At 52.8% G+C, this 15088-nt stretch overlaps 6 protein-coding genes across 6 annotated transcripts; 3 read left to right on the top strand and 3 right to left on the bottom strand.

Annotated features, from left to right (window-relative positions):
* Positions 1-115: 115 nt before the first annotated feature.
* P168DRAFT_286646 (crossover junction endonuclease MUS81) lies at positions 116-2351 on the bottom strand. Its single transcript, XM_024836391.1, has 4 exons — positions 1966-2351; positions 1742-1911; positions 1276-1688; positions 116-1228 (listed from the first exon to the last, which is right to left on the bottom strand). The coding sequence occupies exons 1-4, from the start codon at positions 2061-2063 to the stop codon at positions 137-139; spliced, it is 1773 nt and encodes a 590-aa protein (XP_024697130.1). The 5' UTR covers positions 2064-2351; the 3' UTR covers positions 116-136.
* A 229-nt stretch (positions 2352-2580) lies between these two features.
* On the top strand, positions 2581-4996 carry P168DRAFT_286645 (DUF3292 domain-containing protein). The gene is made up of 5 exons (XM_024836390.1): positions 2581-2881; positions 2940-3149; positions 3208-3719; positions 3772-3999; positions 4069-4996. The coding sequence occupies exons 1-5, from the start codon at positions 2663-2665 to the stop codon at positions 4871-4873; spliced, it is 1974 nt and encodes a 657-aa protein (XP_024697129.1). The 5' UTR covers positions 2581-2662; the 3' UTR covers positions 4874-4996.
* A 43-nt stretch (positions 4997-5039) lies between these two features.
* P168DRAFT_286644 (SDR family oxidoreductase) lies at positions 5040-6325 on the bottom strand. The gene has a single exon (XM_024836389.1). The coding sequence runs from the start codon at positions 6063-6065 to the stop codon at positions 5112-5114; it is 954 nt and encodes a 317-aa protein (XP_024697128.1). The 5' UTR covers positions 6066-6325; the 3' UTR covers positions 5040-5111.
* Positions 6326-6720: 395 nt separating this feature from the next.
* Positions 6721-9207, top strand: P168DRAFT_323648 (putative C6 transcription factor; the record flags this gene model as incomplete). The annotated part of the gene is made up of 4 exons (XM_024840710.1): positions 6721-7055; positions 7131-7263; positions 7332-8437; positions 8505-9207. The coding sequence occupies exons 1-4, from the start codon at positions 6941-6943 to the stop codon at positions 9203-9205; spliced, it is 2055 nt and encodes a 684-aa protein (XP_024697127.1). The 5' UTR covers positions 6721-6940.
* Positions 9208-10651: 1444 nt separating this feature from the next.
* Positions 10652-11592, top strand: P168DRAFT_278111 (uncharacterized protein; the record flags this gene model as incomplete). Its single annotated transcript, XM_024835659.1, has 2 exons — positions 10652-10737; positions 11097-11592. The coding sequence occupies 2 exons, from the start codon at positions 10652-10654 to the stop codon at positions 11590-11592; spliced, it is 582 nt and encodes a 193-aa protein (XP_024697126.1).
* A 515-nt stretch (positions 11593-12107) lies between these two features.
* P168DRAFT_286643 (ChAPs family protein) lies at positions 12108-14972 on the bottom strand. The gene is made up of 7 exons (XM_024836388.1): positions 14809-14972; positions 14603-14732; positions 14374-14501; positions 14033-14313; positions 13046-13980; positions 12591-12965; positions 12108-12528 (listed from the first exon to the last, which is right to left on the bottom strand). Exons 1-7 carry the CDS (start codon positions 14829-14831, stop codon positions 12361-12363), a joined length of 2040 nt encoding a protein of 679 aa, XP_024697125.1. The 5' UTR covers positions 14832-14972; the 3' UTR covers positions 12108-12360.
* Between the last annotated feature and the right edge of the window lie 116 nt (positions 14973-15088).

Raw genomic sequence — 15088 nt, 5'->3', positions numbered from 1 at the left:
GACTGGTATGGAGATGGGTGTTACCATTGGCACGGACATCACACATGTACACATTAATATCACGATAACGAAATCATGTAATGATCACAACAATCATTTTTTAACAACACTCAAGCCAATAAAACATAAATGATAATCAACCAGCCTCCCCCCACACCTCCGCAATCTTCTTACTCAAAACCTTAGCAATCTTCCTCCGCCCAACCATCGCATCCAGCTCCTCCGAAACCATCGTCTCCCTATCTTGGGGCTGTAGCTCCTCGAACGCCCTAACAAATGCCTGAGGGGTGGGCCACTTGCGTTGAATCTCCAGCGCCTTCTCACCCGTGACCCCGCGCGTACACATGAGCATCTTCAGGTAGACGTCGCGGAGAGTGAGGATCTCTGATTTCGACGTGAGGGCCGAAAACGAGGGGAAGGTTACGGCGAAGGTTGCCGACGGCGTTTCTGCGCGCAGTCGCTCGAGGGTATCGAGATAGGATTGGGAGGAGGAGAGCTGGCGGCTGGGGATGAGGTTGAGGGAGGTTGACGGGGTGGTTGTCGTTGTAGTTGTGGTGGTTGTATCGTCTTCGGACGGAGCGCAGTACATGCTGCGCAGGAGGAAAGTCATGCGGGTGAGGTAGCGGATGGTGTCGTCTAGGTTTTTAGTCTGCTTGACGAAGTAGCCGTTGACGACTTGGGTGGAGGCAATTGCGGAGGCGACCATCTCCTGGTACTTGGAGCCCGTCTCGTTGGAGACGGAGAACTCTTCGATGAGGTAGATGACGTTTCGGATGCCGGAGCGGCGGAGGCGGAACTTTTGCTCGTAAAATCGGCCGTCTTTGATGGATCCGATGAGGTCGTCGAGGCGCTTGCGCTCGACGATCCAGTCGAGCATCACCTCGTCGCCTTCTTCGCCGTGCTGTGAGAGGAATGCCGGGTCGTGGCATTTGGCTACCCACATTGCGTCGCCTAGTTCTAGGGAGCGGACTTCTGGAATTATGCCCTTTTTGTCTAGTTCGTTGGAGATGTAGTCCCTGTCTTTGGATGTGCGGACTTCGCGGTTGTCCAGGACCAGCTGGACGGTGAAGCTTCCTGGTGGGAGGTTGATTGGTGTGACGGGGCCGTCGTATTCTGAGTCTCCTCCCCAGTCGTTGTCACGATCTTGGGTTTCGTTGTCGTCATAAGGCTCCAGAGAGGCCATGGATATTCCCGACTCTTGGGACTCGGCATTGGTGCCGTTCGTAGCCTACTAAGGTCAGAATCCGCGATACCTACAAACCAAGCACTTCTTACCTGAGAATCGCCCAATGACATAGTGTTCTGCTGGCTGTTACCCGGAAGAGTCTGCCGGACTCTCTTCGCGACCTCCCATCCCTCCTCGGTCAGAGCGTATCTCTTGAGCGGATGCCCATGGTCATAAACCAGATCCTTCTGGATCAGGGTCTTCATCGAGCTCCACGCAGTAAAATACTTAGTTGGATCGCTAGGAGCCGTGAAAGAGGTATCGCAATACGGCTCTGCCTTCTCAATCAGTTGCGCTTTGGTCAGGCTCTGCGACGAATCCTCCTCGAGGCTCGATAGGCCAATGATCAACGCATATGGACCCGACCGTAACGACGGCACATAGGGCTTCGCCTTTCGCGTTCTCTTCGCAGGCTGAGACTCCACTTCTTCTGTAGCTTCTCTAGGGTTCCTTTTGCTGGATTCTGCACAATGTCAGAATGCTGCGATGACTCTCTATCAGGGCCTGCAAACCAACGTTTCTGAGGATGCTCAGGCTCCGGAAGCCCGTTTTCCAGACAATAAGCTTTCAAATTCTCCGTGAGACGATCACAAAGTTTAGGTCCGAGACCATTCAGCTGCTGCGCTTCTGACGGATGCTGGAAGCTCAGTGGGCATGCTTTCATAGATTCGTAAGCTTTTTTGTATCTAAGACTGTTAGCGCCATATATGGCCAAGAAGGATTAAACCGCAGGTACTAACACTGTAGCCCCTTTACTATTACGCTCTCGCGCCTGATCCAACCATTCCTTGATCCATCCTAGTAACAGGGGATTCGCGCAGGTCTCCGAGTCAGCCATGGTTTGATAAATCAAACTCGGCTAGAGAGCGTTTTCTCAATCAGAACCGCCCAGAAGACTATGAACGAGTGGTGACTCAAAAGAGACAATCATCATTAGGACCCCCTTTTTAAAGATTGTTGAGCTGCAGGGTGATGAGTATAGAGAGATTGTAGATCGAAACGCGCCCCGGCATGAATGAGCTTCACGTGGATTTCCACTTTGGGAAGTGTGGCTCATGGGAGGTGTGGCGTTCGTGGCGCGTGATTATCAGTGCTTTTCATTGGTCAGATTCAAAGTATGCCAGCAGTATAAGAAAATAAGTGACGAATTTTTCAAAATCACTAATTCTGTATCTACCAAGGTATAGGAGCAGTTACCAAAATGATTGCATTGGTCAATCTTGTTTCCTGGTTGAAAGTAGCACAAAAAATCCCATATGCCAACAAAAACATATTGATGACGTCGTTGTCCGGGTTCCATACATATACCGTGGTTGAGCCTTTGGCCAGGGCGAACTCCATATCCTGTAATAATATATAATACTGGCTTTTCCTTGGAATCATTCTTCCTTTGCAAATCATACTACTGGGTCCTGCCAACAGCAGTCAGATAATATTATGGCCGCGGTAGTAAGCCAGCCCACCGGCCCAACCGACAGCCACATCCTATCCCAAGTCGAACAAGACGAAAAGGGCCTCGCGCAAAAGCCACACGTAGGCCCTATCGATAACACATCTGACATTGGCTGGGGGGCATCTCCTCTTGAATTCGAAAAGCGAATCGTGTCTGGCCTGTCAAATGAAGATCTCTGGATGCTTATCAGACGGTTCAATAAGGTATGTACCTATCTGGACGTCGACACCCGCAGCAGGACCGGATATTGACACAAGAAAGCAAATATACTGCGTCAAAAGCGTGCCCGAGTCACTTGCGCAGAGCCTGGACCTCAATCGTGCGGCCGATGAGGATTTCTCGCCTGATAAGTTGCGCGCTACTATAGAGCGGTTCTACACTGTTGTTGTTGTGGAGCTTGCTGGGTTTGTCAAGCATGTTGCTAGATTACGATCGTGGAGGGAGCCACGTCGGACGTCGGTGTTTTGCATTGTATGCTGGGACTTCTGGGGTCTCGAAATTACTATCATGAGGCTAACAGATGGTGCAGGTCTACTTCGTCGCATGGTTTCTGGACCTGCTCGCACCCACTCTAATCAGCGTTCTCCTTGCCCTAGTTATATACCCACCATCCAGATCAATCCTCTTCCCACATGCCCCAATTCCCCTTGTCGACAAAGACACAGGCGGGGTACAAAAACCAACAGCCGGTGTCCTAGGCTCACACTCTAGCATCACCGGCGCCCCCGAGAACTTCAAAGGCGAAGCAGCCGAGAAAGAAGCCAGCAACCTGATGAGCAGCATGGCGAGCATGGCAGCCGGAAGCGTCACAGGGAAACACGACCAAGGCACACCTGACGACGCGCCCATGGAGAAATCCGCTCCAGATGCGATGGACGTGGTTTCGGACGCGGCGGATGCGCAGGCTTCTGTGCATGGGGAGGTCCCTGAGAAGTCCCATGATAAGACGAGACAGCCTATGAAGGAGGTTGTGCTTGCTACGGCTATTCAGTTGATGCGTGGTGTGAATGATACTGTTGATACGTATGAGCGGTTTGCTAAGTATGTGTGGCTTCACGTATTGTTGGAATGCAGCTCTAATCAATGGTGACAGTGCGCTTTCGCCAACGCCGCCCTTTTCTTCGTTCACGCCGTACTTTCGCTTCTCGTGCGTCTTGGCTGTTTCTTTTGCAGTGTCGCTTGTGACTTCCAGCCACTTGTTCGTCAAGATTACTACCCTGGTGACTGGGTTCAGTTTCTTCGGCGATCCGATCATCCAGCGCGGAATGGAATACTTGGACGACAAATATCCACTCTGGCGAAAGAGCCTCTCACTAGAAAAGCAAGCCCCTCTACTCTCCCCTTCTCCAAGTCAATCTACTCTCAGACAGAGCTAACAGTCCACACACAGCTCCCTCCTAAAAGGCATCCCCACAAACGCCCAACTAACCCTAACCCTCCTCCGCAGCGGCGAAGCAAACGGCTCCCCCATCCCCCCACCCCCCGGAGACAACCATAAGGACGCACCCCCACCATCAGAGCCCACCCCAATCAACACCAACAATCTCCAACTCGGAGCCTCCAACGAAGAAATCCACGACGCCGCATCTCCCGCACCGCCCGGCTCCACCCCCCACGAAGAGCCCGCCACCGACGCGCCCAAACCCAAACATAACTTCATGTCCGGTCTAGTCAACTTCTTCCGCGGCACCACATCCACAGGCCTCCAAAGCAAGCTAGCAGTGGACCGCGCCCGAGCAGCAGCCGGGTCCCGGCACGCCAAGAGCCGCGTGGGCGTCCTCCGACGCAAAGGCCAGACCGTCGTCCCGCGGGGCCCCGTGCATTTCGACGCGCGGTACCACGGTAAACGCGGCGCGGTGATGCTCGACGCGATGCAGGATCCGCCGGTTGTTTACTTTACGACGGATCCGGCGTCGATGGCGGAGGACCAGAGCGTGCGGGACAAGAAGGGGAATAAGTCTGTGTTGTTTGCGTTTCCGGTTACGGATATTGTGGAGTTGAGGAAGATGGGGGGGCTGGGGTGGAAGGGGAAGTTGGCGGCTGGGTGGGCGGTTGGTGGGAAGGAGGTGGTGGATGGGCTGGTTATTGTTGGGAAGGGGCCGCAGGAGAGGTATCAGTTGACGGCTATGAAGACGAGGAATGATTTGTTTAATCGGTTGGTGGCGATTGATGGGCAGGTTTGGGAGAGTTATTGATTGTGAGAACTGTGCTGAGATGTTCAAGTTTGGAGATGATGCGGTATTTGTTCTAGACATGGCTGTGGGCTTCGTTTGGTCAAGTGGGCTCGTTAGAATTAGTATTACTATATTGGCCTCTGTATAATAGGTGATATATCATGATGCGTATTCGTTAATTGACTATCAATAGACCGTCCCGAGACTACAGACATATGTACAGCTTGTATACGACTCAACCAACCTCCAGACGCAATCCTCATTGTTGAGTCAACTCCAACTGATAGTCCCGGACCGCCTGCTCAAAAGACTCATCGCGCTTGAACCCCAACGACATGGCTAGTTCATTGTTCACACGAGTAGGCCACGAATCCAAGATCGGCCGGAGAACAGGGTCTTCCTTCTCCTTCAGCAAAGCCAGCTTGTCCTTCCCTCCGACCGCCTCCAACGCATCCATCATCTGCTGTATCGTCACGCAGATCCCCGGAACGCTGATCTGGCGGATATGCGGAGGAATGGAGTCAGGTGGCAACGAAAGCGTGACGATCAGATTGTGGACCAGAGTCCGGGGCGAGCAGATCCATGACTCGAACGACCGATCCTCCAGCGGAATGACACACTCCTGCCCATTGAGCGGCTCGCGGATCATCCCCGACAGGAACGATGACGCAGCGGCAGTGGGCAGCCCAGGTCTAACGGAGATCGTCGGGAAGCGAAGCGTGAAGCCCGTGATGAAGCCGCGGCGCGTGTACTCGTTGACGAGGGTCTCGCCGATGATCTTCTCCGCGCCGTAGGACGACTGGGGCGTGGGGATCACGGTGCTGTCCACCACTTTCGGAAGGGGCTGGCCGAAGACGGCCTGGCTGGAGGAGTAGATCACGCGCACGCCGGGGCAGGTTTTGCGGAGGACTTCGAGCAGATTGCGGGTCGCGTCGACGTTGACGCTCATGCCGAGGTCGAAGTTGGCTTCGGAGCCGGAGGACATGATGCCGTGGAAGGCGTACACGGCGTCGAGGGATTCCGTCACGACGGATTGGGCATCTTTGAGAAGGTCGGCGGTCACGGTGCGTGCATTTTGGGGGTGTTTGGCGCCTTTGGGGATGGGGGGTTCGTTGATGTCGGTTAAGGTCACGATGTGGGAGGGGTCGTTGAGGAGTTCTTTGGCGAGGAGTTGGCCGATGAAACCGGCTGCGCCGGTGATGAGAATCTGCATGTTGTAGAGGATACAGTATGAGGATGGGGAAGTGGTTTGGATTGGAGATGGAGAAGAGTGGTTTAAAAGAAGTCGGACCTGATGTTGACCCTGTTATTCTATCGTCATGTCGGGGGTGGGGCTCGCATCAAGTCCGAGGTCCAGCTTCCCCACCGGACTTGACCCGTTGTTACCCAGAGGGAAATAAACAAGGAAAGGAGATGGAGACAAGTTAGTTATTGTATTCTCGATCTTGTCTTCTTCATGGGAGACAGCTGTTGAGGTCGTCTGCTTGTCAGATATCTCGACATTGTGGCCAGACTCAACAGTATGGGGGTGGGGTTGGAGGACTCACTTCCTCCAATAAGACTATGCGATTTGCCCCATCAATCAACATTTCTGGGGATTGTAGGTACACAAGGCCTCGTAGCATTCCTCCAATTATAGAGAATTTGTCTTGGTGGTTATTCAGATATTAGACAGTCAAATAAGATCAATTGAGTAATAACGAAAGAATATAGAAATCCCACGAACTATCCATGAAGAAAACAAGGACGTGGAAGCCCATTGAACCCCACGGGCGCTTAGAAGAAAGGCGGGGTTTCGCATCCATGATTTCCCCCTCAATGAAACCAGTGGTTTCCTTTTCTACTCTCTTCCCTCCAACCCCTATCGCATACTGCTTTTTGAATTCTCACCCGTACAAACCAACCGGATCGCAAGTCTAGGATTGATTGCTTTTTTGCGCGATCGGATTCCTCCAATTTCCTTTCATGCCGATTGTATCCGTCGCAAACTGCAGTCCCAGGTTGGCTGCATGATGCCCCGGAGCATCCCCGATCACTCCCATTGCCCCTAGCCAATACCCTCCAGTCATCCTCTAGGACAGCTCCATTATGAAGCGCTCTTCATCGGATGTCGGTCTCGAGTCCCCTCGGAAAGATGACCGGCGTGCGTCTCTGGCCCCGGACGGACGGGCCCCGGTCCCGAGGATCTCCAAAGCCCGCGCGTGTGAGTAACTGAAATTCCTCCCGAGGAGCGTGGGTGGATCGTGCGGGGTGCATATTCTAAATAGATCGCATCTAGGTGCGGAGTGCAAGCGCCATAAGATCCGTTGCGAGTTCAAACCGGGCGAAGCCACGTGCAACAAGTGTATGCGCAGTGGAATCAAATGCATAGTCAATGACTTTTCGCAAAAGTTCGTCGACGACGATGGAGTGTGAGTGGTTTCTGGTTCTATATATAAGGCTCAATCTTTGGTGAGGTGGTTCTGAGTTGTTGTGCTAGATGGAAGTCTCAAGCGGCGGCCACCATTCAGCAGCTCCAAGCCGCCGTGGCACACTTGCTGCGCCAGAACGCACTCCCGGAGCTGTCGACGTATTTCGCCAACGATAGCGGTCAGAATGGATCGAGTCCCGCCTCGTCGCATTACCGTCGCGATTCGGCGTTCGATGGCTCGCAGTCGAAGATGAACTTGAACCAGACCAACCACGTGAATCACTCAGAGCCAGGGGTTATGATGGACGTGACCAGAGAGGCCTCCCAGGAGCCGGACCTTGGAGACCGAGAAGAGCTGGTGCCGGCGCCGATGCGCAGTCTCTACGAAGTCACGAAGCTGCGCGACTTACGGCATAACCCGGTGCAACAGCCCAAGCTCACGCTGCTGGAGGAGGACTTCATCTCACGAGGGTTGATCTCCATCCATGAAGCGGAAGAACTATTTGCATACTTCAGCCGCACAATGAACCAGCTGCTCTGGGGAGGAATCATCCTCGTCCACCGGGATCTAACATCCGTCCGACGAGCGTCAACCCTCCTCTCCGCGGCGGTCCTCACGGTGGCGGCCCTGCACATCCCCAATCGGACGGAAACGCTGAATCGGTGCTACGGCGAGTACGTGTCACTGGTATCCGACATGTCTCTGACTCGAGCGCACACGCTGGATGACATCCGCGGGCTGTGCGTGGGCGCATTCTGGCTCTCCGAGCTGAGCTGGAAGCTGTCTGGCCACGCGGTGCGAATCGCGACGGAGATGGGTCTCCATCAGAGCTACCAGAAGATGATGCGGGGCCATGGCGATCAGTACGAGCGAGCTCAGCTCTGGTACCTGCTCTACGTCTGCGACCACCACTTTAGCATCGCCTACGGGCGACCTCCCGTCATCCACGAGGACGTGGCGATCAAGAACTACGAGTCGTTCCTGCAGTCCCCGATGGTGGTCCCGGGCGATATCCGACTGATCGCGCAAGTGGCGCTGTTCATGATCCTGACCGAGGCGTATCGCATGTTTGGCAGCGACACGGAACAGGCCTTGACGGAGGAAGATTTCGGCCAGCTGCGGGTGTACAACGTGGCCTTGGATCAATGGCGACTCCTGTGGCAACCCCGATCGAGTAAGTAAACACCTTCAAACTAAAGACACACCAGACAAGTCAAACCAACCACTCACAGTTAAACCAGGCGACAGCCCCTACGTCCGCACCTACCCCTCCAAAGGCGTAGTGCTACACTACCACTTCGCCAAATTCCAACTCAACTCGCTCTCCCTGCGCGCGCTCTCCCCAACCAACACCCCCGTCTTCTCCATGGACCGCAAAGAAGCCGCCAACATCGCCATCTCCTCCGCCATGGCCTGCCTAAACATGGTCCTCGAAGAGCCCGACATCCGGGACGCCATCGTGGGAGTCCCAATTTTCACACACACCATGGTGACCTTCTCCGCAGTCTTCCTGCTCAAAGTCGCCGTCAACTGGAACTCAGCCTACCTGAGCATCGACGGCCGGCAGGTGCGCCGGCTCGTCGAGCGCGTCATCGAGCTGCTCAATTGCGTTTCCGCGGGCGATCGACACCTGACGCGGCATATTGCGCGCGGGCTCGGCAAGATGCTCGAGCGGTTCGACTCGTGGGATACGGCGTGGCAGGGGGGTGTGGGCGGGGGCGCCGCTACTGCTGCTTCTGGTGTACCTGGGGGTGCAGGGGCAGGGTCAGGGGCAGGGACCGTGAACCGGGCCGATGGCGATGTACCCGGTGGAGCCAATGCCATGGCGCAGGGGTTTCCGCCGCCGGACCTGATCTATGACATGGTAGGGACGTACGGGTTCGGGTTGGATGAGAATCTGCTGGATCCGAGTATGGCCAATTTTGAGTTTTTGGCGCAGTGACCTATATACCAGTTAAAGAAATATATATATATATATATAATATCAGAATGATCGATATTATACTAGATTGGGGATCAAGATGATGGTTTATTACATTGTCTGGGTTGAATTGAGTTGAATAGGTTGGCCCGAGCGCATCCGTCTGAGAGTAGGTAAGCTCTAAAGCTGGAGCTGGGGATAGTGTATGTACTATGTATGTATGTATGTATGTACCACACACACGACAGCAAGTAAAACAGTAACACTCACACAGGAGCAGCAGGTCTCGCTCTGTCCATAATAGAGAAGTGGGTGGGGTTGCAGTGTAACATGGATGCCCGGCTTATTTCTTCTTTTTATTTTATTTTAATGTCCAGGTAAAAGTAGCGAAAAAGAAAAGAAAAAAGTATGTAATGTCAAGCAGCAAGGAAGGGCTGGCTGGTCCTTTGGAACTGACATCATGATCCAGTCAGTCCAAGCTGAAATGAACGGCTGGAGAGAGAGGAGAGGAGTGCCTGGTGCCTGCTGTTATGGGCACGTCCTGTTGGTTAAAGACACGGGGTTGCTTTGCTGTTTGCAGGTGAAAGTGCGACTCCTTTTTGTTTTCTCACTTCTCTTCTATCGGTCTTATCCTGTCTTTAATATCTGGATGAAAGCTCAATACTTTCTTGATTCAGTTGAAAGGGTGTCTTGTTTTCCTGTTTTGTAGGTAATAGATAGCTTGTCAAGGTAGAGACTGTACAGACAACCACGGCAATACCTACAGTAGTCAGTAGTCTAGACCACCTAGGCAAACGGGGGTGGGTAACAAATTGAAATAGTCAGATTACGACGGTAGTAAATAAGATAGTGTTATAGACACAGCCTTTTGAGCACTAAAGCGACGGCCCCCCTTTCGTTCTCCCAGCAGCAGCAAGTAAGTTCCTCCCCAGCAGATGATTATCATTATTGCAGCTGCTGTTCTGTTTCTTTTTTTTTTTTGAATCCCATTTCGAATTGGTTTCTTTTTTCTTGATTTTGATCTGAATGATCTGAAGTTAATAAGATCAAATTGGGGCATTATAGAATAGAAAAAAAGAGAAATAATAGAATAAAATCATGGAAAAATAATGGCTCATAACTTAATGATGATGCTCACTCATCATTCCCCTCCCTTCCCAGGGTACAGAGGAGGAGAAGCATGGGCTGGGGCTGCACTGCGCTGCACTGCGCGGCGCTGCTACTTTCTCTGTCTGTACTTGCGCCAACCCTGCTGCCCTGCTGCCCTGCCTGCCTCTGGTCCGTTTATTATTCCTAACCTCTCCTCTCCCTCTCCTCCCCCCATCCCATTCCTTATCCTACCTACTTACTTACTTCCCTTCCGACTTCTCCCCTCCCCCATTGCACCATCCTAGCTCAAGGAAACCCTCCAACTTCTGCACAGCACACTTTTGCGCATCGATTGCGCCTACCATACCACACCACACAATGTCCACCCGTAAGAGAAAGCAAGAAGCCGAGGAGGAGGAAGAGCTCCAGGCGCTTCCTAGCGACGAGAGCGAAGAGGAAGAAGAGTAAGTCCTGTCTGTCTGGATCTTTTTTTGTTAGTCTTTTAGTGTATTGCGAATGCGCCTACCAATTGATTTCCCTTCTCTCTTCAAAAATATATTGAAATGGAATGAATTGCTCGGTTGTGTCGTTTGTTTGATGTCTGTCGTTGTTGCGGTTGCTCTGAGCTTCGGCTGGGACTTAGTTGACTAGCCTCGGTTGGATTGCATCATCGTCATCGATTTGATACTTTTTCTTCACACTTGTTATTTGTGGATTGATTCGTTCGCGCTGCGTCGCGGCGATGATAGCGTTCTGCTTGCTATCTTCGATTCTCATCATGCCTTATCTTCATGGAAAGATATGCAAAACTAACGTGGCCCAGATATGAGGACTCCGACGTAGGCGAAAGCGCAGGCGAAGAAGAAAGCGAGTCAGAAGCGAGCGCCGAAGAAGGAGACGAAGAGGAAGAAGAGGAAGAAGGTGCTCCTCAAGAGAAAGGTTCGCTCCCTGCCATTCTCTCCATCTTCACCCTACCCTCGAAAGACAACAATGCTAACGTGTATTCCTACCACCTAGGCCCTCCCGCCCCGAAGAAGCGAAAGACAGCCACCGCGCCCGAGGGTGAGGGTGAAGGTGAAGAGAAGGAAGAGGTGAAGGAGAAGAAGAATGGCAAGGACACTGGCGAGAATGGTGTCGAGGATGACAAGGAGGGAGAGGAGGCAGGCGAAGACGAGGAGGAAGAGGCGGAAGAGAAAGACGAGGGCGCTGAAAAGACGGAAAAGAGCAGCGGCCCTGCTGCTGCGGCGAAGAAAGCCAAGGGCGATGTTGTGCCTAAAGAGAAAGAGGTGGATTCTGATGCTTTGGAGGCGGATGAGTGAGGTCAAACGTCTTTGTTAACCCTGGATAATGCTGTGTTAATCCGTCAAGTTGACCTCTTATTCTTTGCTTCTGCTATGGGCCTTAGTCTATATTCTTGGATCAGTAGTAGGTAGTCTTGTTCTGATACGGCCTGGACTCGGAGGTTATGGTATAAAGATCTCTTGTCGTGGTATGTAGTTCAACATATTTCCAATTTCCAAGGACGATTGTCACATTCTTGAGAATTCTATCATCGTTTAGTTATTTCAGTGGTGATCCACTAGTGGAAGTGGTGTGATAAATTTACATTTTTTGAGATGCCAGCACATACATACCTTACATAATGACACTGACTGCTAGTCCATCTATACACCCAGTGACAATTGAAAAATTTCAATAGATGGTATATTAGGGTAAACAAGATGGAGGGAAATGATAGGTAACAACGTGTAAGCAGGAACAAAAGGTCTACACATCGTTTCCCTTACGGTTATCCACACAACTAGTGACTATAAAGATCTAAGGATGATCAATACCTGCCTATAACTACCTACCTATAACAAGTGTACCGACTACACAAATCAAAAAAACATCCCCATTTTCGTGTATTCGCTGCAGCCACGCTGGAAACATTGACTCTCTCCCAATCCCTTTTTTCCATCCCTCCCCTGCCTAAGTAATCTATAGGAGAGACTGTCCCGTCCGGGACTATTGTAGAGAAAATAAAGAGTATAGAAATAGGGTAAGAAATGAGATTAAATGAAATAAGGAGAAGAAGAAAAAGAAAATCAGCCATCACTGCCGCTGCTGCGGAAAGTCGCGCATAGTTGGCAGTACTGGTGTGTGAGATCCAGGACCGGCTGAGACAGGTTAGTGGCCTGGACTATACTGCGCACCTTGACGGCGCCTTCGTCTTCGATGAGCTTGCGGATGAGGTAGAGTAGTTCGGGGGAGAACTGTATTGGTTAGAACATTCATCTAATGGGGTATCCCTTTTCCTTTTGTTTGTGGGACCTACCTCAGAATACCACCGGTATTGCCAGGCAATCAACCGGATCAATGCGCCCAGCATGGACCGGGTGTCGTTGCGCTTTTCGTACAGCTTCAGCACTCCCCGCATGGCCTTGGGCGAGAACCGGATCTCCAGACAGTGCTGGTAGGCTTCGATGCCTTCGTCGAAGTGGTGCAGTCGCTCGGCGAGTTCGCCGAGGATCTCCCATTCCGTCGCGGACTTCTTGTACTCGATCGCCTGCTGTCGGAATTGGGCCATCTCCGTTCGCCAGATGGTATAGATGCGGAGGTCCTCGTAGAGGACCATGAACAGGTTGTCCAGCCAGCGCTCGCAGAGACGCTTGTTCTGGAACTGGGTGTAGGATGCGTGCGAAGGGTCGGGCTGGGATATGGTTAGGATGTTGTTCAAAACCAGGCGAACACGTAAACAGGGAAACAGATAAACAGGTAAAAGGTACTCACATCGTCGCGGCCGGATTTGACCACCGCCGACGCCACGGTTTGCTCCGGTCGCTCGACGGTGACCTCCGATGCTTTGTCGCCGTTCGTGGCGGTCTCGGACTGCGTCTGCGCGTCTTCGTCACCAGCGCCCTTCTCGGCGTCTCTCGCGTCTTCGCTCTCTTCGTTCGCGCCAGAACCGATGGACGGCGACACCTTCGACGTGGAATGCTGACGCTCGACCCGGTACTCCTCTTCCATGACGAAGACTTCGCTGCGGATCTTGAGGAGCTGGTCCCACCCGATCGCGGCCGTGATCTTCGTCAGGAGGTTGTAAGCCTTGAGGAATGTCCCCTGGTACGTCGCAGCATGGAGTCTCCGCAGGGACGGGTGCACGTAGTCGTGGGGGTCGCCCTGCCGCGGCTGGCCCTCGTCGATCTCATCCAACATGCTCTCCGCTAAGATCGGGAGCATAATGCGAGACGGCTGGGGCATGCGGGGCGTGTCTTTATCCTGGTACGTGAACATCGGACAGGAGTTCAGCGTGAGGAGCGCCAGGTCCCACTGTTCCAACCCCACGTACACCTCCGCCAGTCGGGCCCAGGTGCTGAATTCGCTGGGCGCAGCAGTGACGGCGCGTTTCGCGCATTCCAGAGCCATCTCTCCCTCGCCCTTGTTCTTGCAGAACAAGGCCTGGCAGTCGAGCAAGGAATAGTCCATCGGGACGTCCTGTAAGGAGTCATACATCAACCGCACCGCTTGAACCTCCTCGTCCGCCATGAGCATGACCTGGGCGAGTAGCGACGAGACTTCCACGTCTCTTGTGCGAAGCTTCTCAAACAGGTTGATTCCCGAAGTGTAGCGCCCGGTGGTCTGGATGTATTTCAGAAGGCCCGATGTGAGGTGATTGCTGACGGTATTCGGTACTTGGGTTTCGGGGTCGGAGCTAAGTTGCCGTCCTACACTGCCGTCAGTATGTGTCTCAAGTAGAAAGCTCCCAGCGTGGCGCACCCAAGAAGAACAGCCTCTCTGCGGCGTCCAGGAACTTGTGCTCCATCTCCGTGTTCGTGACGGGGTTGAACCGGCGAACGCCAACAATCTTCCGGATGGAATCCCCGCTACCATTATCCGCGTAGGAGTAGGCCCTCAAGATACCGCACAAGAATGTTTCCAGCCATAGGGCCTCGGTGGCAACACGCTGCTCCCCGCGCTCGTCGATGCAATAGCTTTCCAGGCTTCCCGGGATCTTAACTTCGACACGCATGTCCAGGTGGGAAAAGGCGTTATAACAACTGCGTGGGGGTCAGAAATGGTGCATGCGACAAGAGACCAACATCATTGGATGATCTCACCAATAGATCCCCGAGACCACTTTGTGGGTTTTGTCCAGGGGAGAAAACGTCAACGTATTTACGTAGGCAGCCAGGCTGGCGGAGGACGAAGCATCGATTCCGGTAACATGGTGATAAACCCCCGTCTGCTATTGTCGCAATCAGGTTAGCGATCATCTATTGCCTTCACGATCTCTGGTAGACGCAACCATGTCGCGCCATCGTGAAATTGGATTCGAAAGAGACGTACCTGACGGCCCGTGTTCGACTTGGGCTGTTTGACCAGATACACCAAATCCGGGGGACCTAATTCTCGGAGATTCTGTAACGATTCTGTGCGCGCCTCGACCGCCGCAAAGATATCCTCCTCCTCGTATAATCTGCGGGCAATTGGGTATCAGTTCCACGTCGACTGGGGGGAAGTGGAGCGCATCTGTTTGCCTCAGGAGTACGTACTCGGGGACAGCTGGCGCAACCATGGCGCATGCGAAAGGAGGAAGAGATGCGACAGAGATAGGAGGAAAATCGAAAGAATCAAAAATTAAATTGAATGTACTTTTTGGTACGAAAGAACGAGGATGCTCAAAGAAGCCACTAGGAGTAACTGTCAGGGACAAAAGGCGCAGGAGGTCTTTTGGGGGGGGGAGAAGAGTCTCGGCGCGGCGTCGTCACGGCCGGAGATCAACCAGGCCGTAATCAAACAAAGTACGGCCGATCCTCAGGCAGACCCGGCTAG

The sequence above is a fragment of the Aspergillus campestris genome (genome assembly GCF_002847485.1).
Source record: "Aspergillus campestris IBT 28561 chromosome Unknown P168scaffold_1, whole genome shotgun sequence".
Classification (NCBI taxonomy): domain Eukaryota; kingdom Fungi; phylum Ascomycota; class Eurotiomycetes; order Eurotiales; family Aspergillaceae; genus Aspergillus; species Aspergillus campestris.
The sequence above is the reverse complement of the archived record's forward strand: the minus strand, read 5'-3'. Positions and strand labels throughout refer to the sequence as shown.

What these genes read in the sequence shown, in the direction of transcription:
- P168DRAFT_286646 (XM_024836391.1), bottom strand. Translation starts at nt 2,063, where the DNA reads ATGGCTGACTCGGAGACCTGCGCGAATCCCCTGTTACTAGGATGGATC. An exon ending in AATAGTAAAGGGGCTACAGT is followed by an intron (nt 1,912 to 1,965) that starts GTTAGTACCTGC and finishes TAACAGTCTTAG; the next exon opens with ATACAAAAAAGCTTACGAAT. An exon ending in TGTCATTGGGCGATTCTCAG is followed by an intron (nt 1,229 to 1,275) that starts GTAAGAAGTGCT and finishes TGACCTTAGTAG; the next exon opens with GCTACGAACGGCACCAATGC.
- P168DRAFT_286645 (XM_024836390.1), top strand. Translation starts at nt 2,663, where the DNA reads ATGGCCGCGGTAGTAAGCCAGCCCACCGGCCCAACCGACAGCCACATC. An exon ending in ACGTATGAGCGGTTTGCTAA is followed by an intron (nt 3,720 to 3,771) that starts GTATGTGTGGCT and finishes CAATGGTGACAG; the next exon opens with TGCGCTTTCGCCAACGCCGC. An exon ending in AAGAGCCTCTCACTAGAAAA is followed by an intron (nt 4,000 to 4,068) that starts GCAAGCCCCTCT and finishes GTCCACACACAG; the next exon opens with CTCCCTCCTAAAAGGCATCC.
- P168DRAFT_286644 (XM_024836389.1), bottom strand. Translation starts at nt 6,065, where the DNA reads ATGCAGATTCTCATCACCGGCGCAGCCGGTTTCATCGGCCAACTCCTC.
- P168DRAFT_286643 (XM_024836388.1), bottom strand. Translation starts at nt 14,831, where the DNA reads ATGGTTGCGCCAGCTGTCCCCGA. An exon ending in TCAAATCCGGCCGCGACGAT is followed by an intron (nt 12,966 to 13,045) that starts GTGAGTACCTTT and finishes ACCATATCCCAG; the next exon opens with CCCGACCCTTCGCACGCATC. An exon ending in AATACCGGTGGTATTCTGAG is followed by an intron (nt 12,529 to 12,590) that starts GTAGGTCCCACA and finishes TAACCAATACAG; the next exon opens with TTCTCCCCCGAACTACTCTA.